Below are 26640 nucleotides of genomic sequence, written 5' to 3'. Positions count from 1 at the left end.
CCTAGAAAACAGTGCGTTAATGTTCGAAATAAGGCAAACAGAGTATTGGGTTTTATATCTAGAAGTGTAAGTAACAAGAGTGCAGAGGTCTTATTACAACTATATCTTGCGCTAGTCAGGCCGCACCTCGATTATGCGGTTCAGTTCTGGTGCCCCTATTATAGAATGGATATAAATTCACTAGAGTCGGTGCAGCGAAGAATGACAAAAATGATTCCGGGACTTAGAAACCTTCCATATCAGGATAGGTTAAAGAAACTTAACTTGCATTCCCTAGAAAGACGAAGAGTGCGGGGAGATATGATAGAAGTATTTAAGTGGGTGAAAGGAATCAATTAAGGGGATATAGATAAAGTTCTTATAATATCCGAGCAGGATAGGACTCGGAGCAACGGATTCAAGTTGGATAAGTTTAGGTTTAGGAGGGAGATAGGAAGAAACTGGTTCACAAATAGGGTGGTGGACGAGTGGAACAAGCTTAGCAACTTTGTAATAAGTGCTGGATCGTGGAAAGTTTCAAAAGGAGGCTATATAGATTCATGGATGATAGAGAGTGGTAGTAACTCTCGACAGGAGCTGCCATGCACAGGCCAACCGGCCTATTGCAGACTCCTTATTTTCTTATGTTCTTATGAATTAGTACTTGTTGAGCGTCACAGTAACACATATCCTGTTTACCACAAACCCAAGATGATCTCCAGCGAATGATTTCCTCACTTTGTTCCAGTAATATTTCGTCCACTTCGCGTTTCCATGAATTCTGTTAACTATTATTTGTAATGTTTACATTAGAATTTATAATTACATTATTTACATAAAACAAACAATACATAACGTAGTTTATCCCTACACCTACTGTAAACTACATTATTGTCAAGTTTACATTTAGGTGCATTAAAACAACACCTTCGCAAAATTAAAAAAAAAACTGCATCAAAGTGAGCGGATGAAGACGCGGTGGTTTAAATTCTTGTGGATAATTATTCCGTAGATGAAAATGCGGATGCCACATACATGATTAATACATAAAATATTTATTTATTTACATGAAATTACGACCAATAATACTATTCTATAAGCAGTGGATATTTAAGTAATAATATGGATGCTAATAATACTGTAACAATAATATATCTATAAAACTCTTTCCATTTTAAGTATAAATTGCTCAAAAAGATCACAGGCTTAGATTCTCAATTATGAATATATTAATTTTCTCGCTAATTTACGATGATATAAAACATCTGCCTCAGATAAAGTCTAAAGTGTGTCGTAGTGTAGTGGCGTGTGTCCTGGACACTTACAGTACAGTAAGTGGTGGTGTTGGCAACACTGGACACTTACAGTAAGTGGTGGTGGTGGCAACACTGGATACTTGCAGTAAGTGGTGGTGGTGGCAACACTGGACACTTACAGTAAGTGGTGGTGGCAACACTGGACACCTACAGTAAGTGGTAGTGGCAACACTGGACACCTACAGTAAGTGGTGGTGGCAACACTGGACACCTACAGTAAGTGGTGGTGGCAACACTGGACACCTACAGTAAGTGGTGGTGGCAACACTGGACACCTATAGTAAGTGGTGGTGGAAACACTGGACAGTGGACACCTACAGTAAGTGGTGGTGGCAACACTGGACACCTATAGTAAGTGGTGGTGGCAACACTGGCTCAGCACTAGAGACGAGTGTCGGCCAGGTTTGGTGTTTCACTCTTGGTCAATATCTTCGGGGTTCCGGGTTGACCATGATGAGATTCCATAGAGTCCAAGGTGTTGTTCTTTGGGTTCAGGTTCTTGGAGAACTTACGGACGTTGAACCTTGATCCACTGCTGGGGGTGGCGGCCCGGGACTGTCGACGGCTGTCCCCGCTCGTAGGCTCCTCCTTCCACTTGAACTTTGTACGGGATACCTGCCACACAGACATCACCCAAGTGAATTGTTTGAATACCTCAAATCTTTCTATCAATGTAGCCAATGTTAGAACCCATGAGCTGAATGTAAGAAAATAATATTACAAATTGAACTACAAAGACATTGGTTTATGAGTGTTTATCTGCCATGTAGTGACTTATGAAAAGTTGTATTAAAATGTTTTTGGAAATAAACTAACATGAGACAAGATAATAGTGCAAATTCTTTGAGCCAAAACAAATATGCCAATCTATCTAACATAATCCAAAATAACATCGAAGACCAAAGGTAAGTTATCATATAGGAAATTCAGTGTTGCGTCTCTTTCTGAATTAAACCCTGTTACCTGGCGCCCATCTTCCATCCACACATGAAATAAATAATATTACAAGACATTTAATATAATAGATTGGACCCCAAACCACAATGACGTATAAAATGTCCAAATGACGTTACAAAGCAAACCTTAAGGCGGCAACCAAGATGAAAACAAAGGATGGGACTCACTACCTCCTTGAAGTTGGGCCACCATCTGGAGATATAGTGGACGTAAGCGTCACGGTACTGCTTGTTCATGAAGACGTAGATGAAGATATTGATGCAGTACTGAGCCCAGTAGACCGGGTGCAGTAGCAGCAGTAGCGTCGGCATGTGAAACTGTGGGAAGCCAAATACTGCACATGATTTTACCTATAACAAATCCGTATAATATAATACTTAGCTCTTTACTTTTCATTGAATTATTAATTCCATTAATTATTACTCTGATGTTTTTAGATGTTGTGAAATAATTCTTTGCCTCCCAAGAGTCGGGAGCAACACACACTAACACATTCAAGTTATGACACAAATTACTGGGGTATTAAAGACCTCTTATACTTTTCCATAACAGGTTATAAAAAAACGACAGAGACGCAACAACCTCACTATACAACCTAGACTTTAACGACAAAGATGTTTAGCTTCAAGGTGTGGGACAAAGTTTATGATGATGTATTATAAGGCTGGATATTAATGCTTGATGATGCAAGTATTATAAGGCTTGACATATTCTTTGAATTACACCTTCAGGACCTACCTTACTATCGAGGTAGTGAACAACAGACACTGGGGTGCAGCAGAGAAGGAAAGCCAGGAAGATGACGCCAATAGTCCTGGCGATGCGGATGTCTCGTGACCTGAGGCCCTCTTTTGGACGGGTTGGCCTGCAGGGCGACACAGGAGATAAGAGAAGGCCCGCCATTCTCCTTAACAAGTATTGGGTGCAAACGTGCGTGTAAACCTGAGCCATTGTTTGCATCTATTATGTTGGTGAAATCTGTTTATCGTAATGCTGTGTGGCAAAATTGTAAAATCCTACCAGAAAAAAATCTTGCCAGGGGAAATCCGAAAAGGTAATTTTACACCTGACAGAATCCCACAACGCAAGTTACGAGGGAAAACCAGGGAACTAAAGTGCATTTGGTTACGTAAGGTCAAAGTTGGGTTAAGTTCTATTAGTTCTTTTAGATTTAATTATGTTTTATGAAGTTAGATTTAAGTTAATAGGTTTCACTTAAGAATGTTTATTGACCTTGTGTCGGAGCTGCTGTTGTCCGTGTTTTTCACTAGGCTGGACCCTCTTGACTGCAGCTTGACCGAACTCTGGCGTGCCTGTGGAAGATGATTTGGTTACTGAAGGATGTCATAAGGGATACAAAGAGCGTGGTACTACTGTACTGTACCTAGAAGGTTTTCTTATGAGATAAAGAAATGCGGGGTTCCATTAGTCGTCTTTATGAACTCCAACTGGCAGAACCGTTGTGCTGGAGAACCTGTTTCCCAGAGGTGCGTCAATGAAATTATCCGTGAACACACGCGATGAAAAACAGTGAACGTTTACTACAAGTTGAATCATTTGGTGGACAGAATGTGATCTATCGACAGTGTATCCATTTAGCCTAATGTAGACTTCAAGTTGGTAGTTCCAAAGATCGTACAGGAATTCCTCTCGTCCTAACCAAACAACTTGGACAGGTTGTTCTCATCCCCGCTGAAACATTCGACCATATCCTCAAGGACTTTTTCACCAAATCATTCACTGGCTCAATAATTATCAAGAGTGACTTTGAATTTCTGAACTGATATCTTAGTTGAACTTTTATACGACGCTGGGCCAACTCTGAACACATGATTATGGAAAACCTATAAATGTGGATGACGCAGTTTTGTACAAAGGCCATAACACCATAATTATTCTTAGTATATAACGACCACACTTGATCGAGGCCAAGACTTGTAGTAGCAACACCTAATAGAGGAAGTTACACATAACTTAACACGATAAACAATTGAATTCCTTTTGACTTGAAGCTGACGGAAATCTACGTTACGGCTTCCTGAAATGTACTGTTGACACTTTTACGTGGCCAAACTTAAGACACTGGCAGTCCTGAATGACACTTCTAAAACGAACATTGGTAACTTTACAACACGTCTTTGTTTTAGGATGGATATTAAAGAACCATAAATTATTGGTATTAGTGTTAGATCAGTATCAGGTATTAGTGTTAGTATCAGGTATTAATGTTAGATCAGTAGCAGTGTCTCATCATCTCTCCTTCCTCTATCACCCAATATCTTTCTCTTGCTTCCTCACCTCTACATTCCCTCCCTGCAGCCTCTCCTTACCTTGTAGAAGATGTAGGAATAGGAAACAATGATGACCACACAGGGAAGCAGGAAACCCAAAGCCAGGAACAACTTGCGGGGTCCCTGGCCGTACTTGGTGTTGTCGGAGAAGTCACACTCGTCCGTGTTGTGGTTATACGTGAACTCGCCGTAGATCTACCGATATTAAGTGACTTGTGAGTAATAAATATAATTACATTAATATGTCATGAATATTATGTAGGCTGGGGAAGTGGGTTGGTAGGCTGGGGAAGTGGGTAGGTAGGCTGGGGAAGTGGGTAGGTAGGCTGGGGAAGTGGGGCTGGGAAGTGGGTTGGTAGGCTGGGGAAGTGGCAGGCAGGCTGGGGGTAGGCTGGGGAAGTGGTAGGCAGGCTGCAGTGGGAAGTGGTGGGTAGGCTGGGGAAGTGGGTAGGTAGGCTGGGGAAGTGGGTAGGTAGGCTGGGGAAGTGGGTAGGTAGGCTGGGGAAGTGGGTAGGTAGGCTGGGGAAGTGGGTAGGTAGGCTAGGGAAGTGGTAGGTAGGCTGGGAAAGTGGCTTGGTAGGCTGTGGCAGTAGGTTGGTAGTATGGGGAGTAGGTAGGTACAATTAGCCAGACTGTAAACGGACAGGTGTGTGTGTGTGTGTGTGTGTGTGTGTGTGTGTGTGTGTGTGTGTGTGTGTGTGTGTGTGTGTGTGTGTGTGTGTGTGTGTGTGTGTGTGTGTGTGTGTGTGTGTGTGTGTGTGTGTGTGTGTGTGTGTGTGTGTGTGTGTCCCTCCTGGATCATTACCTCAAGGGAGTATTTATTTGTTCTATTCTTGGTGACGTCTGTGAGGAGGGGAGAAACTGGTAAGGTAAATATTATTATAAGAACACTGGCTACTCTCCCACTCGCTTATTTTCTTCATCTTATTACTTCTTGTTCCAATACTTAAACGTAAATAAGAACCAGAAGTCTTCTATTTTTATTACTTCAAAATGTTCAGCTCAAAAGGATCAGTAAATTTTCTTATTTCATTTTCATATTCCCATTTCCCTCTCTTCTTCTTCCTTCAGTTTTTGGCGTCAATTTTCGTTATGAACTTATGAGGAAGGTGTTCCAGAGCACAGCCATGGGGACAGTCCTTCTATGCTGGTGTGGGCCGTGGAGGTACACCTCCATGGTGTGGGCCATCCCTTGTGCACCGGGATATGACTACGGATCCCGCACTGTTAGAGACGCTGTCTCGTGGTCATGGATGGCAGTTCAGCCCCAGATTTCATGTATATTGAAATCTTGAGACGCTCCTGTGTTAGGGTCGGGCACCCGTCCAGGTCGAAGTTAAGTACGGCTTCCTGCTCTTAGGCCTCGTCTCCACAAAGCCTCCCTTCCTCCTCCCACCGGTAGATCCACTATTTTTTGGCTCCTCGTTCCCCGAGTAATGTTCGGCATTGATGCACGGCATTTAACTTCCCGATGATCCGGCTTCGTTCAGAAATCACTTCAGGTATTAAACTGGCTTCCTTTTCAGTCATAAACGTGAAGCCATTGCAAAATGTGGTATAAGATGCAAGCCTGTATATAACATCAGATGAAAGTTATCGGTGACATTGTTGTAATTCAAATAATATCACATAGGAATAGAATTCCCTTTGCTGAACATATCATAGTTCCAATAGGGGAATGGTGAGACAGTGTTCACCAGGCTGTCCAAAACATAGCTGACTGACCTCTTGGCTGATATGTCCTGATTCAACTGCGTGCATCGTGGGGTAGCTCTCAACAACAACACAATATCCAAATGAAAGCGCTGGGTGAAGGAGGGGAGCAGGTGCTTGTTCACCACCTATCCCAGGAGGCAGATAAACTTTGTAAAGCTACAATTATTGTGGTAACAACCTCACAATGATTACCTGTTATTATGTAATACCAACTTATGTCATAGTTCCTATCGTCTTAAAAGCCATGTGTAAAATACCGAATGACGCACAGTATAATTATAAACAAGGTACTCTCGTGATTCAACTATCAGCTGTTGTGGTAAACACTGGACATGGTGAATAATGATGACAAAAGATTTTATCCCCTTGTGCCTGCTGCTGATGTTGATGATGGGACTCAACAGCCGACGGCATATATATTTTTCTTTATAATTTGCCCCGCGAGGGGGCTAGTTTATTGGGCACTCCCTTGCATCCTGTGCAAAGCGTAGGGCAAAAGTCGTTTATAGCGCCCAACAGGGAAGCACACAGAGTTCATGCTTGCCTCGTCGACTTGTGCATTAAAGGGCGTAAAAGCCTGAAGGGCCATGGATTTCATCGGCAAGTTACATATAGTGACAGGATGAGAGTGTGGAGGATCTGCTACGCCTTGCCATAACAGATCCCTAATAAGTCAAGCGCGTGGCCTGTCTGCAGGAGGAGGGATATTGGTCAGGAGGAAGGTGTGTTGGTGACGGCTGGGGACTGTGCTGTGGTAGGTGGAGGGAGGCACGTAGGCATTGACAGTATTAAAGGACAACCATTTAGTGCGAGTGTGATGACATCTGCGTCGGTAGTTGCAGCGATGAGGAGGAGGTCGAGAGGCCGCGGCATAGTCTGGGTCCCACCTCACCTCCTGCCTGCTATAGGTGGCGCCTTTCTCAGTAACGACTAACGGGTCATCCAACATTGACTAACCAACACGCTGTTCAGTTACGATTATCAATATCCTTTATAGTGTGAACCATCGTCATCACATTCACCATCCACACCCAAACATCACAATGGCCTACTTGAAAAAACTGATTACACTAACGAACAATTTGCTAAACTGAAGATATTAACGCCTACTGCTGTTCCCTTTTTGTTTACAAATCTGTCAATAACTTGATTGACAACAATTATTTCCAGTTCCGGAATAATCAGAGATGCAACTTAAGGCCCCCAGAGCTACTAAGACCCCCCCTTCCCCCATGCGCTCCTCTCAGTCCCAGACCTCCATAAAATATCACGATGTGAAGGTGTGGAACAACTTACCCCCACCCATCCAAGCAAAGACTACGCTCCCTTCCTTTAAATCATCTCTTAAAAATATCTATTGTCTAAGTATTAACATTTTGTAATACCTACTTTATATTCTTACTTTTATTATACCACCAAAACCATTATATCATAAATTGCCATGTAGATAGAAATTATCATTGCAATAATTATATATTTGTCGATAAGACATGATACTGACAGCTGCTGTCGTCTTTTTCCTCCTTAATACAACCCATGTTGTACTGCTTCCCTCCCTTATCATTCTGATAATTATGTTCTTATTATCACCATGTTACTTGTACTATTCCAGATGATACTAAAAGTTACATAATACTTCCTTGAGATAAATGTATAGTATATATCAGGTGCCCTTAAGAGAGCTCAGGCTCTCAACTGGCTCAGCCATGTTGATATTGTTATTATTATGGACGCTGTATCTGTATTTTTCTGGCTAACTAAACTGTTTCAGTATAATAATGAACATCCTCTGCCGCTCTCCACCCACGTCCCCCTCACACACACTACGCGCCACATCTGTTGAGTCAAGAGGGCACTTTCTTCTTCGTTGTTCAAACCTCAAGTGTTTCGGAGTCACACTGTGGCTGGCTGAGGGGACTAACTTTCGTGCATGACAGTACTTGATACCTTAACTAACCTTCTGTACTGTGTGGGTGAACTGTCAGCACAGAAGAATAAGTAATTTTCTGCAAAACACACACTGTAACACATCAACTGAAAATGCAAAAAACTAGGACTACTGTCAGAGAGAGAGAGACTCACCTTCAACAATGGTATTAACATGAGGAATCCGGAACAAAGCCAAATAGCGGCGATAAGGATTGCTGTCTTAGGCCCGGAGAACACCTGTGGGTACTTCTTGGGCACAGCGATCAACACACACCTGCCGGGAGAACATGAAAACACACTTACTGATAAAATACTCTGTCCTTATTGTACTCGGCCCGCGCTTCCTTCACCCACACACCCGCTGCTTACAGTACTTCCTCAACGCATATGTAGTTCGTCACACCCACCCACACCCACCCACACACTTCAATACGTCCTCATACCGCTAGGAAACTGAAACTGGTGGTGTGTGGCAGTGAATCCTTTATGTATACGAGGGGTTACTCTTATAAATACGATGGTTTAGCCTATTAAGGACGATGGTTTAGCGGCTTTAGCCTATAAAGGACAATGGTTTAGCCTATTATGGACGATGGTTTAGCCTATTAAGGACGGTGGTTTAGCCTATTAAGGACGGTGGTTTAGCCTATTATGGACGATGGTTTAGCCTATTAAGGACGGTGGTTTAGCCTATTATGGACGATGGTTTAGCCTATTAAGGACGGTGGTTTAGCCTATTAAGGACGGTGGTTTAGCCTATTAAGGACAATGGTTTAGCCTATTATGGACGATGGTTTAGCCTATTAAGGACGGTGGTTTAGCCTATTAAGAACTATGGTTTAACCCAGTGCTTTTCAACCTTTTTCATGGTGGGTCACCCTTGGGAAGCTCTTCCACAAACTGAGCCACCCCATTATGAGGTGCACCATAACATGTTACACATAAGCAACAGGACACAAGAGATAGTCATAATAGATAGTCATAGTACAGAGAGGAATGTACACTCGCAACAAAAAGTATCGGTGCAGGGTGAGATCGACGACTTCCGGAACGATACGTATACACTGTGATATGTCGGGAAGGTTGGTAAGTGTATCCTCATAACCCCCCAGCTGTGGTCTACACTAAGTTAAGTGTTATATGCAACACTAACTGTGGTCTACACTAAGTTAAGTGTTATATGCAACACTCACTGTGGTCTACACTAAGTTAAGTGTTATATACAACACTCACTGTGGTCTACACTAAGTTAAGTGTTATATGCAACACTCACTGTGGTCTACACTAAGTTAAGTGTTATATGCAACACTCACTGTGGTCTACACTAAGTTAAGTGTTATATGCAACACTCACTGTGGACCACACTATGTGTATGGACAGACAACAGTCCACCACATACAACAACACAGCTCACCTGTTGACAGCGATGGCGGCTATAGAGAGAAGCTCCGCCTGGATGTTGACGTAACGTAGGAAGACAAATACGTTGCAGCCCTGAGTGTCAAACAGAGGACGCATGCCGCTAGTCATGTACAGGGTGAAGAGGTGGGCGGCCGAGATAGGCAGAATGGTGACGCAAAAGATGCCTTCAGCCACCGCCAAGTTCACCACTAGGTAGGTCGCGGAGTGACGCAGCCGTCTAGTGTACGGTAGTGCCAGGATGGTCAGCAGGTTACCTGGGGAAAGTAGTAGGGTATTTAGGTATACATAAATATGTAAATTGTAAAATTTAAAAAAAAAACTGTGCCTCAGACAAGATTGCCTCCGCCACTCACAACCTCCCCATTAAACCCATGTAAAAATTGTTCTTGATACATTAATTCGGCTTAATTTTTTTATGAAGCTTTTATTCATTCTTACGGGCCCATAAATAAGATAATTTACAAGGTGACCGACCTTCTCTCTGTTTGTCATTCGTTCAGTCTTACTGACGTAACATCCTCTCAAGCCACTCGGTCGTCATACTCTCCTTTCACTCACAAATTTCGCTGTTGTAGAGCTAACAGAAGAGTAACAGTTGATTATTGCGACGTGTGACAAACATCATTAAATGTTCGCCTGTTTAAACTAGTAAGTTCGACACAATAACTTAACCACTTAACAACGACAACAAACATGGTATATAAAGTCCCTCAACATATGTAAACTGTAGTAAACATATACGAGGCAATCTATAATATACACAATAAAGACCAATTAATAATTGTCTTAATATTTATGTTATTAATTTTGTTTTATTTTGAGGTTTTCGCTTTTTATCTCAGACACTACAACTGACTTAAAACATTAACCGTGGAAGACAAGATGAAGCGTGTGCTCTGTCTAGCAGAACTGTGCGAAGAAAAATCATCGGTTAACACAAGAAAGATGCACCACACGGGTCAAATTAATAAATGGATAAAATATTGAAACGATACTGAATCAGTGAATGATAAACCACGATTAGAGAGGACTTGTATCATTGATGAGACCGTGGCCGAGCTAGACTCCACCCAAGTGTCTGCGACGTGTTCCTTCAGAGCTAAACATCCCGCCGACAATTTTCAGAAATATACTACATGAACATTCTTACAGGCTGGTGCTTCAAACACTAAGGACTACCGTGAAGGGTCACATTTTTGTCAAGCGTTCTAATAAAATAAAATATTTCTATTAATTTTGTTAGAGTTGGCATTTTCTGGTAAAGCAACATTCCACGTTTAGAGGCAAAGTCAGCCGCTACAACCGCCTTGTTTGAGAGACAAGAGAAATCCCATCAAGCCTGACAACACCAGAAAGACTCCTAGTAGTGACCAACCCCCTGCTGCTGTGTTACAAGGTTGTTGCAGGTTTAATGACAGTGCTCGTCACACCATCAACAACACGAGCGGGCAAGATGCTGGACGTCATCTTTGGTGCAGTCAGTCAGCCACCTGAGCCAACAATAGTGAGTTACAGTATATAATGAGTGATGAGTAAATAAAGTTACTCTTAAGCTGCTCTATGACAGAAACCTTGACATGAACTCTAGATAAAAGACTAAAGGAGGGAGTAAATGTGTAATCAACTCACCAAAAAATCCCAGTATGGCGATGATGACAGCTGTTACGGCAGTCAGCACGATGGCCCAGTCCGGAGCACTGCCCTTGTCATCGTTATCTTCACTCGTCATGATGATGGGGACGGGGCTACGTGTAAGGTGTTTGCCTGAAGAAGTTGGATATCTTAGGAGATTGTCTAGGAGTCAATGAGGATCTGGATCAAGAACAGCAGCCTAGTCAAATGATCTTAAATGTTGATGGTCACTTGCTGTGTGTTGCCATTAGCGAGTGAATCAGTTTGGCCAGAGAACACTTCTCTTGCTTCGCTTCATCAACAATCCTCTTTCACCACAATTGTTGCTCACTGGATACCGCCACTGAAACAAATTTCGATATTCACTGTAATTATGACACTCAAATAGTGGATATATCATATGTTCCAGTGCGAAGTGCTTCTGAAGAAATCTGTGAGGGATAGTGCATTTGCCGGGAGTGAGGACGAGAGCAGGAGTTACCAGCAGCAAGACACAGCCCTCACTGGTTCACGAGGATGTGGTCCCAACCTACGTATATCCCTTGATAAACAGGACGTCGCTGTGTATGACACTCCAGCTGCCCTCACCCCTCTAAGGTTGTTTGTTTTAACAATAAAACTACACAATATCCTTTGAAACAATTTACTTTTAACATATTAAGTCTTCTTTGTTTGTATTCAACCATTAAATAAGATGATTATATTACCAAATGCTTTAGTAAATCTGATAGAATCCTAAATCACTTTCTTGTAAATCACAACTTATGATATTGTCGACTTCTACAAATCTTCACGTACGGGATAAATCACATCGTTATCAGATTCTGAGACACGTGGATTTTGAGGCTGAACTCCACACGAAAGGAACGGAAACTGAAATTCGTAGAACATTATTAAGTCATCTACCCAAGTCTTCTCAATGTCTATGAACTCCCTAAAATTCATATAAAAAGATGTACCACCAAGGTCCCCTTTTTAAAATGGCTGAATGTCTTAGTGGATTGCTATCCCTATCTGTAGGTAAGTTCTCTAAACTTTATATAGAACAGAATTTCATAATAAGTTAAAAGGTATGAACTGTCAAAATGCTAAGTTTGGAGCTTGTACTATATCTTACTTCACAAAAGTACTAATAGATGATGTGCTGCAAAGCTACAAACTAAATTATGTGAATTCCAAAATGAGTTCCCACATTCTTTACCAAAAATAGTTGTTCTTGCAAGTTTGTGTTTCATCTATTGGTTTCTCTCTTAAAGATGAAATTTTACTTACAAAACAGTGGATGGGTTCCAACTTATCCCCGGTGTTGGCCGCGTACAGTATAGCCTAGTACTGTACAGGAGGTATTTAGAACTTTTTGAGAATTCCCTTCCATCTCAGATTAAGACCTCTGTGTGTTTACTGTTTGGGATGACAGATGGGATCCTTTGAACTTTTTTTGGCCAGATTAAATAATTTAGTCCCCAGAAGCAAATTCAAAGTCGAATGGAAAGTGGCGGGTGGACTCCCTCTCTTTCGTCGAGTTACTTTTTTGTGAACCACTCGGTAGAGGTGAGGTGTTGCTTCACGACTTTTTCTCAGAGCCTCAGGATTTGTAGCACTCAGTATCTGGATACTGAAATTTATTCAGTGAAACTTCAGTTAGGAAAACTAGGAGACCCCAGTTGAGTGTAGCTAAGGCAAATTACTACAATATTTCGGCTTCCACCATCATGCACACCATCACCAATTAAATCTTAAAAATACCTCACCATCAGTCCTTGATAAATAAATTACCAAAGAACAGATCAATTTAGTTTTCAGTTATCCCAAGAACGTATAAAAAAACATTGTTAATGTATATATAAAAAAATTAGTGAGGCCTAACCTGGTATTCACATTACACCGCGTAATGGTTGAGATAAGTGTACCTTAAGTTGGTCAGGCAGTGAAGGAATTATCTGCAAGCTTAAAGAAAGTGTTAGTGGTCCCATAGGCGTGACCGCTCGTTAGGAGCAGTGTGGATACAACACACTGTATTCTAAGCCCTCGGTACACAAGGAGGCACCATGGCCGGTACTGTACCTGTCCACAATCACTTCCTTAAATTGTATCATCTAAGTTAACTTGTCATAAAAATGTCATAAGATATGCTCAAGACAGTTCAGCTGTATTACAACATGTTAGTGAGTTGGGTCACGCCATTAACTGTAACGGGTCATCCATAATGTACAAATCTAATTGTAGTTTTAGAAGAAAAATCACCTCAGTGGTTGTTCATAAGACCTCACCTGGGGGCCAAGAACCTGTCAGGATTTTTTAAGGGGGCCCCAACCCGCATTTAACCGTTTCATGCCAGTTGTTGCTTATGTATATGATTCCCAAGAATAGTGAATATACTGTTACTGCATAATATAAGTTTTAAAACCTTTATCACTGTAACTTACTCTTAACATCATAAATAAACCATGTCAGAAGGGGATCGAAGGTTATGGTCAAAATATTATACACACAAGAACACAAGAATGGAGGAAACTGCAGCGGGTCTATACTGGGCAGTCCCGTTTACACTCAACCCCTATCGCTCATACAGTATATTCATCGAACCTACAGTGGGATTTCCGTGTTGTTATTTATTGTTTATACAATTATATATATATATATATATATTATATATATATATATATATATATATATATATATATATATATATATATATATATATTATAAAACCATTTATCTAACCCGAAAGTTTAATGATAAGTGATTTTTTTTAACCCATTGAGTGACAGGAGATTCTCTCAGCTGAATAAAATCGTCTAGCATAAGCCGGAATAAAATACTCAGGTACCAAACTATTCCTTTAAAGCTTAAACAAGTAAAGAGGTGTGTGTGTGTGGGAGGCTCCTTGTCCAGTCCTATTGTTCGTTTATACCGGATGAGACCCATCTGACCCCATTTTTAATGTATATATATATATATATATATATATATATATATATATATATATATATATATATATATATATATATATATATATATATATATATATATATATATATATATATATGGCGGTGCTGAATTGGGCCATTCCCACACACATCACAGTCAGCCTCTACACACAACATATCCAGTGCTTCACCATCAAGATATCACCATCTGCTTCCTGTGACAATGTCGGGCGGATGGTGACTAAAGTGAACCAAGAGGCGACTCATCCTTCTATCTCAAATGGTAGTAGGCAGCTACCAGGCAGGGAGGTACTTCCGCCTGGGAAGATATTGGAAGCATAATGTGTTGTCTAATGGTAGACCCTGCTGCCATATGTGACCAAGTCCCAGGTTGCTGATCTGACTTTCTGCCTCATTTACAAACATTTGCAGGGTCTCAATTGTTTCTCTGACAACACAACACAACATACATATATTGTTTCTCACTATTGATCTTTTTTATTTTTTATTTCTTTGTTTTTTTATTTATATTAATAATAATAATAATAATAATAATAATATTATTATTATTATTATTATTATTATTATTATTATTATCAGTGTTGTTATTATTATTTAATTTATATTTTTATATTTTTTATTATAAATTTTATTTACTATGAGCTAATTATTATTATTATTGTTATTATTATTACATTTTCGCCCCCCAGGCCTCGATGTGGGTCAGTGACCTGTGCCCGGGTGGGCTAATCCGCGTAAAAAAAAAGTAGCGGTGACCGCACCGAAGGAAAGAGGCTAATGGTCTGTGTAGTGTGTCGGATCCCTCCATTGTTCTTGATAGTCTTGTCTACGGCTATTTTGAAGCCGATTATTGTTCCCACTTCCACGGATGATAGATTGTTCCACAGGTCTTCCATCCTCTGTGTGAAGCTTGAAGCTGTGTCCTCTTGTTTTGGTCCAGGAAAATTTATTTGGGTTTACATTTTTCACTCCTTTCAAGATTTTGAGTGTATGCGATCCGCCCTATTGTGTCTTGTCTGAAGAGGTGTTAGTCCTAAGACCCTTAGTCTACTTGTATAATCGACACAGCTTAGTTTAAGAATAATGCTAATCCCTCTGTGTCTCACCTTTTCTTTGGATATTACGTTTATCTGGAGGTAAGGTCTCCATGCTTTTATGAGCGACCCTCCGAGACGTAATGCGGTCCTTCGAGCTGTAATGCGGTCCTCCGAGCTGTAATGCGGTCCTCCGAGCTGTAATGCGGTCCTCCGAGCCGTAATGCGGTCCTCTGAGCCGTAATGCGGTCCTCCGAGCCGTAATGCGGTCCTCCGAGCCGTAATGCGGTCCTCCGAGCCGTAATGCGGCCCTCCGAGCTGTAATCCATTTTTAAGCCAAACGTTCGAATAAGTTTCTAGAGATCGGACGATTGTTATTGAAACATTCTGGCCAAGTGTTCGGGTGTTTCCCTCTACCCAAATGACTTCAGCTGTTACCAATATTATTAGTACCTACAGTGCAGTATATCGATGAAGATGGGAAAATAAAGGAAAAATAATTTGTTTCCTTATCAAGCAGTAAATTCCTGCACTCATCCTCTTGTAGCCTCATGTATGGTGAGTATCGCCATTTTCAATTTGCCAATATATTATATAAGAAAGATTCGGTATGAGATAAATGTGCTTTGTAGCTTATGAACTTGGTCAAATATTTGGGTAATTATAAATTTTAGTGTTTTTTTAGGAAATTGTAAAAACTTGTTGGAATGTAAAGACGGACTCAGTAATGTTTGTTTGTTGTGTATTATTTAATTTAATTTTTATCTTGTTTAATAAAGTGGCGACCTTAAGGTGTGTTATTCCACCTCGGTACAGTATCCTATTGTTACTGTGGATGATGTTATAATTTTCGAAAAATTAAGGAAACCGTTTACAAGTATGTGGCCACGTCGTCTTCTGTGACTCACACCCACAGTTGCCTTGCGAATTTTTCCTTAGTGGAGTTTAGTTACTATCTGTGTTGGTTAGGTTAGGTTTTGAAAAGAAATATTTGAACCTAACCAGACTTACAGTACGTTTGATTTGTCCAGGGCTGCCAGTTTCAAGAGCTCATAAATACCAACCCTCCCATAACCAGAATGTACTTAAAGGCGACCCGATGTTATGAATTACAGCCCCAAATGTTAACAACAGACGTTAAAGTTGAAAGAGAATTAGCTTGTCTGCAGTCCCATAGTTTGGTTGGCTTCCTTCTCTTCTGATCTCACTGTTTATGTTTGTGTTTGTTCATCCTGGAGAAAGACTTGTGTCTCAAGCGTGTCTCTGTTCATCCTGGATGTAATAAACAGTTACCTGAAGGTCACTGTGTCAGGTGTCATCCCGAGTCCAGAGTTCACCGAGGACAGACAGGCGAGACAAGTGAGACCTAGTGAAGGTGGTGAGGCGTTTCCCGCCATGTCTCCCCCTCCCGAGAAGCTGAACCTCCTCGCCCTGAAGAAGTTTTTCACGGTGCTCCTCGGGGATCGAGGGAGTAAACACCTGCTGGCCGAGTAGTGACCTCGTGGTTACCTTCGGTGACTGGGGACAGGTGGTACAACTACAGGACGTGGGAGTCATCAATGACGTCTCCGTTCAGGATGGAAGTCAGTTATGATGACAACGCAGTGTGGGGCGGTATCTCCAACGCAGAGTTACACCAAACAGAGAAGGAAATTCAGCAACTTGTGGGAGAAGAACTCGTCGTCAGATAAAAACTCTCAAGACCTGACGGGGGTGGTAGGGTTCCTCCTCGAACTACCAGACAAGATTACACCGGGATGGGACACCGCCCCAGTGTAACCCTGCGTACCATGTCCGACCAGATGCTTCAAGTATCAATAGTATGGACACCAAGCTAAGAAGCGAAAGGCCCTAACGAACGTGCGCTCCAAGTGCGCGTCCACTAGACACCAGAATCAAGAATGCTTGAAAGAAGAAAAGAAGAGCGCCATTGCTGCCTTTGGTCAGCACTCTCCCTCTGACCGGGAACGTCTCACAGGGAAGGAGGAGAGTAAGGTCACCAGGGCGAGACACATCATGAAACTAAACTACAGGGACGCGCTCCTCCGGGTGAGAAGAAACAACCAAACAGAAGAACAAGAACAAGAGCATTAGAGCAACAACTAGAACAAGAAGAACCAAAAAGAAGAACAAGAAGTGTGGACAGTGCAGAAGAAACCCAAGAAAAACAAGAGTAATAGGAACAACTTACAAGTTGACGGCCAGTTGATCTAAAATTCTAAATGATGAAGAAGTGTCAGGCGGTGTTGATGGGTGTTAGATGTTCGCTCACAGAACCACTGTTGGAAAGCAATTACTTATTCTCATCCTAAATGAGAGAGAGAGAGAGAGAGAGAGAGAGAGAGAGAGAGAGAGAGAGAGAGAGAGAGAGAGAGAGAGATGCTATTGTCATTATCAGCCAGTTAAAATATACATAAGTTAAAGATGCGTGGTGTGGGTTCTTGAATAACAGCGGACGACATCTGCCGACACCATAGTCTAGCCCACACCATCCGCCTCAAGCCCTCACACATACGCTCGTCATAAAACACTATACCCACAAGACTCTTAATGTGTGTTTTGCCATTATGTGTATACCTGCACTGTCTAGGTACATAATGTGTATACCTGCACTGTCTAGGTATATAATGTGTATACCTGCACTGTCTAGGTACATAATGTGTATACCTGCACTGTCTAGGTACATAATGTGTATACCTGCACTGTCTAGGTACATAATGTGTATACCTGCACTGTCTAGATACATAATGTGTATACCTGCACTGTCTAGGTACATAATTTATTTTCCTGCACTGTCTAGGTACATAATTTATACCTGCACTGTCTAGTTACATAATTATCCTGCACTGTCTAGGTACATAATTTATATACCTGCATGTCAAATCAGTGTAAACTTGAATGACGATTATACGCAATAAAACTGAACTGAACTGAACTGTGTTGGATTTCAGGGGTAGTGCTGGGGTGGGGGGGTGAGTGTTAGATTAAAATCATTAGATCCAACTATCGTCTCTCTTGGTCGTGATGCACCAGTCCCGACTTTATTTTTTCTTTTAGATTCTAATTAACTTGAAAATTAAAACTATTAATTCCGATTATAAATATTGCTGTTAATATTCATGTACTATATGTGGTTCAACAACTAAGGTCTTTTTCTACATAAACTACACAACACTCCCATCATAGGAAAACTATTCATCCTGTTGTTGTTACGGGCAAGACGTGTGTCACTGCGAGCGAGTGACGGAGCCTAAACGTTGACACCACATCCGGCTGATGAACTGTTGTGGCCCTCAGAGTAAGTTTGGTTACTACACCGGAAACTCCATTATCTGGTGAATAGTGGTGTACAGTAAGTAGTCCTGCTACATACTTCTAATACTCAAGGCGCTTCTAAAACGGCAAATTCCAACACTTTTAAGACTGAAATGAATATTATTATCAACCATTACTCTTCTATATTTCTTGTATATCTCCATAGAATGATGGAAAAATACTTCACGACTGTGTTCATGTAAGTGTCAGGGAGTTGGTGTGTGTTTATACTGGGCCGATGTGGAAAGCGACTGGGAGTGTTTACTAAAGTAGTCGAACACTAACAACATACTACTGTACTGTACTGGCTCCTTTGTTTCAACACTCACTAAATAAAGATGAGCAGTTCTAATGTAACACGTGCTTTGAACATAAAATAATTCCCGTTATTCAACTAAAAAATAATCCATCACAGAAGAAACCTAGAAAAAAGTAACACAACAAAAAAAACGAAAGAAAATGAAAAGAACTAAAAAGAAACATATATATAAAGCAATAACAAGGATGACTCTTGTAAACACGTTATTGGTGTTACTTCACAACAATCAGTTTAACCTTTGATGGTGAACATTTTCTCAGGTGACAAAGTTTTCTTGTTTAAAGAAAAATTAACATAGCCACCGAAAATCTTGTTCTGGTCGGATTTATGGATGGACCAATCAGTGGTCGATATTTTGACCATGTCAAAGTATATTGGAAACCTCACTTGACCTCCTCGCCTCTAAGCGCCTGCAGGCGACCTCGGAGATGTGCTGTACGTACAAAGAATTTTGGTTGGTTTGGTGAGTGAGGATGTCTGTCTGAGAGTTTCTCTGTTTTCTTCCTAAGACCAATAATGTTCATTCGATCGTTAACAACGTACTAAGCTGGTCGACCTCGGTAATATCTGAAAACTACATAATTTAGGTCAAAAGTCAAAGTGAGATGGACGAGACAAGGGGGCAGGGTTCACGTTCTCTGTGTATGGAAACTGCAGAAGGCTTACGGTTCACATTCTAATAATTGGAAAAGAACTGTACAACATACATTTGGGAGCGACGTGAGTGTGCACCTGGGTCAAGCAGGGTTACCACACCTATCTGCCACTGAGTATATGTGTAGGTCATATATGTATGAGTGTGAAGCTTCCCATGACAAGTACATCATCGATCCAAAGATGACAGATGTTAACTTATCAAACACCACATTACTCTACATCTTAATACATGTGATTTCGGTCTCTTCCTTTCCGAGAGTTAAGGCGTCTCTCATCTGTTTGTTGCCAGCGACCCTGAGGACACAAACAACACGAGAGGGTGAACACTGACAGGTACCGCCCGTGGTGGTGAGGGTCTGCTCCCCTTCCGAGTCCTCCTCAACGATTTACTCACTCACAATTGCAGGGTTAGTGCAGAGCCAGAATTTGTTGTCTGTCAAACTGACACGTGAGTTTAATACAGACAGTCGTCATGAAGAATGGATTACGAAACATTGCGAGATTCTCTAGGCTACGCGTCTCCCGTCAATAACATCAAATCATCACTGAATTATGATTTTAACAAGAACAAAACGTCATTATTTTGTTTTCCTGTAATAATCAGTAGTTCGTTGTTGCTAAAATTAAAAGTTGTGATGATTTGGTGTACATTGGAAGGGATAAAGTCAGATGGCATTGTTTGTGTGTTTAAGGTCCCGTTGCTTGTGTGTTTTGAGGTCCAGTTGCTTCTGTTGCTTGTGTGTTTTGAGGTCCCTAATATCTCCGGTTCTTGTGTTTTGGGAGTAACCTGAACAACAATCATGGCGAACTGGACTCTGGTTGGCCCATGGATAGTAGCCTAGCCATGGTTATAGGATGCATGGCTGTACACTGGGTGTCTGTCGGTTCCCTCGCATCCGGACGATTTGGAAGCCATTTCGTTTTCCTTTTTATACAGAGGGAAAGTATAAGACAAAGTATTAGATAACAAGAGCATCAGAAGAGCAATTTACAGAAGACGAAGCAACAAGGACAACACCAGAATCACGATGGTGAAAATAAGCTTTTGTTTAATATTCTTAAATAATTGAAGAGTAATGTGTGTGAGTTGGCGTGGAAGTCCTGAATAACAGCCAGTTGTAATGTACTGTACTCGTGGGATGTGCCGAGCCCGCATACCAGCTATCTCTTCTTATATCTCGAAAGCTAATTAGCAGCAACATTATTTTTTCTCCTTATATGTGAGGCACCACACAGGGTTAATAGGTGATAAGAAAATAAAACAGAACCTATCTCTGTCGCGGAGAAAAATACAAATACGCGATTTTTTTTATGATATCTTAAACAAAGTTACTGTGTGGTACTTTTATATTTGCTTATATTTCCACTCGTCTGCTGTACTAAGTGTTTCTCCGAGCACCAGGGACTCTTTTAGCAACACTCACGCGGCTCAACAATAGACACAAAACTTCACTTGTACACTATCCTGGTCTACTATTTACAGTGTATATTACGTTTTTTCTCAACTAACATCCACCGTTTATACTATTTCACCAACAAAGTCAGAAAAAATGCTGCTACAACCTTAGAAATGTCACGCACTGTACGACCCAGTCTGTATTAGGAGTGGAAACTTTACCTCCAGAAAGATGATTCCGGAACTATGTCATCTATATTATCCAAGTAGACTAACAACCCTTCAAACAAGACACAATAGGTCAGATTTCACAAACTTTCAAAATCCTGAAAGTGATGGAAAACGTGATCACGGGATACATCTTTATGATGTCACGCACCACCAACACGAAGGGACAGAACCACACGCTCGCCAAGTTATCATACAGAACGAATATAAGGACATATTTCTGAACACATATGCTGGTGGACCTATGAAACAGTCTACCAGCCCAAGCTGTGAAATCAAGAACAGTACTGGGCTTCAAAATAACCCTTGACAGGACTATAAGAGCAATGGAGGGATCCTACACAGGCCACATGCCTCCTTCCGTCACTAGTGTGCCTCGAGTCACCGCCAACACACCCGGATGAAAATACAGCTGTTAGGTATTCGTGCACCTGCCAACAACACGCACCAGGCAGGCCTCTGTTTACAGTAAGCACCAACACACCCTGAACGAGCTGAAGTTAAGCCAAATTACTGTGTTGAGCCATGGGAACAAGATTGTACGCAGTGCAGCACCACTGATATTACTTTTCCTTACGTCACATGTACGGGATGTTTTAAACTTATTATATCTTTGTAATAATAATTAATTGGCAGTGTAATATCCTGTCTCATTTCTATGTGGCCATAAGATCAGCTGATAAATATTTACACACAGCTAAAGATCGACTCTACACTGTTTACTGCTCGTCAGACATGCACCACACCACTCTCCTCCTCAGTAAGATAGGAACCACTGACAGTAAGGTTTTAACATGTGCGACAGTGAATAAGTACAAAACTTACATTACTTTAGATACTGTATATCCCGCACAGGACCAAGACACCTCTCACCTGGTAGTTCTAAATTCAACTACGTCAACGTGTCTGTATTAACACTGAAGCACAACACATCATGGAGGGGCGCATCACCAACACTGAGAAAACTGTGGCAAATTCAAGTTAGAATTTGGATAAAAATTGACGGGAGGTTCACGCGACCAATGCTGGCGAGAGACTGTGGGAGACCCCCTGCCTCGCCTTCCGCTGCCTGTGGATTACTATCAACACCCCCGGCCCTGATAACTTATCTTTTACAAATAACTAACTGTTATTGCCACACCTATCTTGTTCACCTGCCTTGTCCTGACCCTTGTGAGATAATGTTTGTGGTTGTAATGTTTGCTACGTGTTCTCCTTTAACTTATTAATCGTGTGTATCATAGTATAATTGATCTTACTTCATTTACTTATATTACTTATCTCATTTCATTTACTTATAAGACTTGTTTTGCTTATCTTTATTATTCATTTGTATTATTTGGTTGGCCACTTGTATTATTCATTATATATAAATCATTAATACAACTCCTTCTTGGTCTTGGTCTCGGATGATGAATACCTGACGCAATACAAGGAGTCACTCTCAAGAAGCTGCTACGTTGAAAGTCGCCCTGTTAGACTGTTGTTCACCCTGTGTTGGCAGAGGTGCTGTGTTGTGTTGGCAGAGGTGCTGTGTTGTGTTGGCAGAGGTGCTGTGTTGTGTTGTGTTGGCAGAGGTGCTGTGTTGTGTTGGCAGAGGTGCTGTGTTGTGTTAGCTGTTGTGTTGGCAGGTGCTGTGTTGTGGGTGCTGGTGTTGCAGAGGCTGTTGCAGGTGTTGTGTTGTGTTGTGTTGGCAGAGGTGCTGTGTTGTGTTGGCAGAGGTGCTGTGTTGTGTTGGCAGAGGTGCTGTGTTGTGTTGGCAGAGGTGCTGTGTTGTGTTGGCAGAGGTGCTGTGTTGTGTTGGCAGAGGTGCTGTGTTGTGTTGGCAGAGGTGCTGTGTTGTGTTGGCAGAGGTGTTGTGCTGTGTTGGCCAAGGTGCTGTGTTGTGTTGCAGAGAGTGTTGTGTTGTGTTGTGTTGCAGAGAGTGCTGTGTTGTGTTGTGCTGGCAGAGGTGCTGTTGTGTTGAGAGGTGCTGTGTTGTGTTGGCAGAGGTGCTGTGTTGTGTTGCAGAGGTGCAGCACAGAGGTGCTGTGTGTTGTGAGGTGTTGTGTTGTGTTGGCAGAGGTGCTGTGTTGTGTTGGCAGAGTGCTGTGTTGCAGAGGTGTTGTGTTGTGTTGCAGAGGTGTTGTGTTGTGTTGGCAGAGGTGCTGTGTTGTGTTGGCAGAGTGCTGTGTTGTGTTGACAGAGGTATTGTGTTGTGTTGGCAGAGGTGCTGTGTTGTGTTGTGTTGGCAGAGTTGCTGTGCTGTTATATGTGCTGTACTTTATATCATTACATATCGTTAGGCTCCATTTCTCTACTTGAGGCAGCCGCTCCTCCTCTGCCGTGAACTGCTGGTAAACAACTGTATTGATCATGAAAAGTTGTTCGATTGTGGTTAACTTATCGCAGTGTACTTGCACCAATCAGGAGACAGATTGTTACCTGGGACGGACGATAGCCAATCCAGTCACTGTTGCCGTGAAATTACCCAAAATTCCTTGTCCCACCATGGACGATATATACCGAGTGATGTACAGGAAGTATGCAGTCTACATCGGAGCTCTGAGGTGGGAACTCGCCTTCGGAGCTCTGAAGGAGGGCCGACTAACGTTGGCCCCTCCAGGCTCATTGTGAGATTTGAGCCAGCATTGCTGGCAAGCCGAGTTTGACGATGACCCAATCGGGTCGTCGTCATGACTCAAGCTGAGTAAAGAGTCAGCTTGGCTGACAACAGACAGACATTCGGGTCGGGCTAGTGGTGACTTCCCAGCCCGAATGGTGTGAGAGTAAGAAGACCTGAGGAAAGAAGACCTGAGGAAAAAGACATCAGCTCCGGGCGAAGTGGAGAGTAATCTTCAAACAAGAAGAAGGAAGCATATGACCAGTTTTTCTCTGTGATCCACTCAGGAATATTGTCCTCTGAGTCTACCGTAAAGTAAGTCTCATTGTTGTTAGTACTAAGCACTCGAGAAGTGTTACTGGAGGTGAAGTTAGACGTTATGTGATGTTGTCTTCATTTGACCACACCTTTCAATTGGCTTAACTCGACACTCTTACCTCACTACACCTGTTTGTCTTCATTGAGCTACGGGAATAGTCAACGATGCAGAGTATTGTCTTGATCCCTAACCTGTCCGTTCTGGTTTCCCATATATTGTAACCAAGGCTCCTTCCTATCTTGTCTCTGGTCTATCTTATATCGCATCTTAATGAAGTGTCCAGGACCCAACCACACCAGGTCGGCCAGATAGAGGGCCACCATAAGCAGGCCAGCCATAGGACTCGCTTCCTTGTTCCCACACTCACAATTTCAATCTCTTCCAATTTTTACTTCTTTCATTTTCTTTTCTTTCCTTCAGAGATAATCACATTTGTACAAGGTTGATAATAAAGATGAACATTTTATGACTGAAATTAACTCTATATACTGTAAGTACTATAAGTCATTATGGAACGAAAAAAATAAATCACTAAATAGTTTTTCAGTATTTTTCATGTTAAATAATTTACACAAATCATCTTAAAATAGTACAGGGTAATTTCAGTGATCTCAGAAAATGAACAAGTGTTAAATGTGTGGTGCTGATTACTGACTTGTTTATACCAACTTTCCAATTGATTTTCATGTAACTGTTTTCATCTTTTTCCTAGGAAACTTTTTCACACATTATCCTTTTGTTTGTTGTATTAAATGACCTTATTAGGGTGTCTAATCCCAAAGAAAACAGATATTTTGGCTGTCAAATACCGATAAATTTATTAATTAACCATGAAAAAAAGCAATGAATTGTAAAAAATGCAGAATTGACGGAAGTGGCGACACAAATTCCGCCCACTTGCGCGAGCTAGCCAATCTGGCCGACCCGGTATGGTTGGTTGGTTGGTTCCCTAAAGTCTACTCTGGCTCATATTATCGTGAGTACAGTATTCTTTCTGGCGCTAATTACAAATGTCGCTCCTAATACAACGATGTTCATTAATCTTGTACAGTATTTACCTGTCTTGGGAAGCTGACAGGATACTTACTAGGGACACTGACAAGGTACGTATTTACCTACTGGTCAGTGGTCACCCTAGTCCAGGGAAGGAGGCCACTGGCCTGTGTAGGATCCCTCCATTGCTCTTATAGTCTTGTCAAGGGTTATTTTGAAGCCCAATTCTGTTCTTGATTCCACAGCTTGGGCGGTAGACTGTTCCATAGGTCTACCAGCCTCTGTGTGAAGAAGTACTGTATGTCTTTATATTCGTTCTGCTTGAAAACTTGGCCAGCTTGTAACTATTAGTCCTGGCTCTGCTATAAACTTTCGTATGTTCTTTTGGGTGCCTGATGCCTAACACTTGAGTAATGACCTTTAGGATGAAATAATAAACATTTGAGATACGAAGAGAGTCGTCCTCTAGGTGGCTAAATCCAAAGTGGCCGCCCTTGTGCGTGGGAAAACACTAGGGCAGCCATTGCTCTGAGTCTAGAAGGTGTAGAAGAATAAACTCGTTTATCAACTAAAGTTATTTCTGACATATGGCTGAACACCAAAATAATGAAATGATCATAACTTGGGAACTGTAATGGATAAATGACAAGCTTGGTATTAGTTTATATTGGGAGTCTTCCTTACAATCAATGGTCTGATTAAACTACCTTATATAATGAACAAACATTTCAGGGTAAACCCTCTCAGTTAATCTACTGATAATATCTAGCAAGCACTGCACCCGTACATACTATCAGAGGCTTAGCCGCTTACACAAATTTGGCTTCGTTTATGTTTTGTTTAATCTTGTAAGATATACATAAGTTGTCCAAGATAAGGCCACGAGAACATTATTAGATCATCAGTGAAGATTGTAAACCCGAGAGAAATACAGACCGCAAAAATTTACTACTTCAAAGAGTGAAGTGCTTCACCATCTGGAGTACTGTCACCCCGTCTGGTCCCCGAGATATGCTAGGGACTGTCAGTTGGTTGAAAATGTTCAAAGGAGGGCCACCAGACTGGTGCCTGCACTTCGGCACCTCAGCTACCCTGAGAGATTGGAGCGCCTGAACTTGCCGAGCTTATACTACAGACGGGCAAGGGGCGATCTAATTGAGGTGTTTGAGCATCTCAAGGGGCACTACTCAGTCGGGTGTCCTTACTTGGAGCTGGCGGACACTTGCCCCACAAGAGGTCACAGCTCAAAATTGAAGGAAGCCGCAGGTCCAGAAAACTGTGAGGGCAAACTTTTTCGGAGTGAGAGTTGTGAACTCTTGGAACAATCTGCCAGAGAGTGTTGTGACGGCACCGAGTGTGAGCTCTTTCAAGACCAGACTTGACCAACACTGGAGCAGGTTCAGGTACATTCAGGAGCCGGTGCATGCCAAGTACTTGCCAGAGACGTGACCGATCGCCCAAGCGGCTGACGAGTCGATCATTGGTGAAGAGGATAAAGAACAGATATGACAGAGTACTGTATTTGTCGTAAACTGAACAAAGATGTAAAGAGAGCTTCGATAAGATGAGATTTCTTAATTTCAC

The 26640-nt window shown here is 41.7% G+C and overlaps 1 protein-coding gene across 6 annotated transcripts; it reads right to left on the bottom strand.

Annotated features, from left to right (window-relative positions):
• Positions 1–513: 513 nt before the first annotated feature.
• On the bottom strand, positions 514–22185 carry LOC121871754 (protein trapped in endoderm-1-like). Of its 6 annotated transcripts, none has more exons than XR_006089940.1 (9): positions 11240–12274; positions 9603–9864; positions 8342–8462; positions 4583–4738; positions 3486–3565; positions 2991–3117; positions 2420–2569; positions 1411–1910; positions 514–1299 (listed from the first exon to the last, which is right to left on the bottom strand). XR_006089940.1 is itself a non-coding variant. In XM_042374185.1 (9 exons), exons 2-9 carry the CDS (start codon positions 11337–11339, stop codon positions 1677–1679), a joined length of 1230 nt encoding a protein of 409 aa, XP_042230119.1. In that variant the 5' UTR covers positions 11340–11585; positions 22016–22185; the 3' UTR covers positions 1316–1676. The 6 variants fall into 6 exon arrangements, 4 of the variants coding, with proteins under 4 accessions (XP_042230119.1, XP_042230120.1, XP_042230118.1 ...); XR_006089939.1 differs by lacking the exon at positions 514–1299 and having other exon boundaries at positions 1316–1570; positions 1610–1910; XM_042374185.1 differs by lacking the exon at positions 514–1299 and adding an exon at positions 22016–22185 and having other exon boundaries at positions 1316–1910; positions 11240–11585.
• Between the last annotated feature and the right edge of the window lie 4455 nt (positions 22186–26640).

This window comes from Homarus americanus, unplaced genomic scaffold, assembly GCF_018991925.1.
Source record: "Homarus americanus isolate GMGI-L3 unplaced genomic scaffold, GMGI_Hamer_2.0 scaffold39675, whole genome shotgun sequence".
In the NCBI taxonomy this organism is placed as follows: Eukaryota; Metazoa; Arthropoda; class Malacostraca; order Decapoda; family Nephropidae; genus Homarus; species Homarus americanus.
This window is presented reverse-complemented; position numbering and strand designations above follow the sequence as displayed.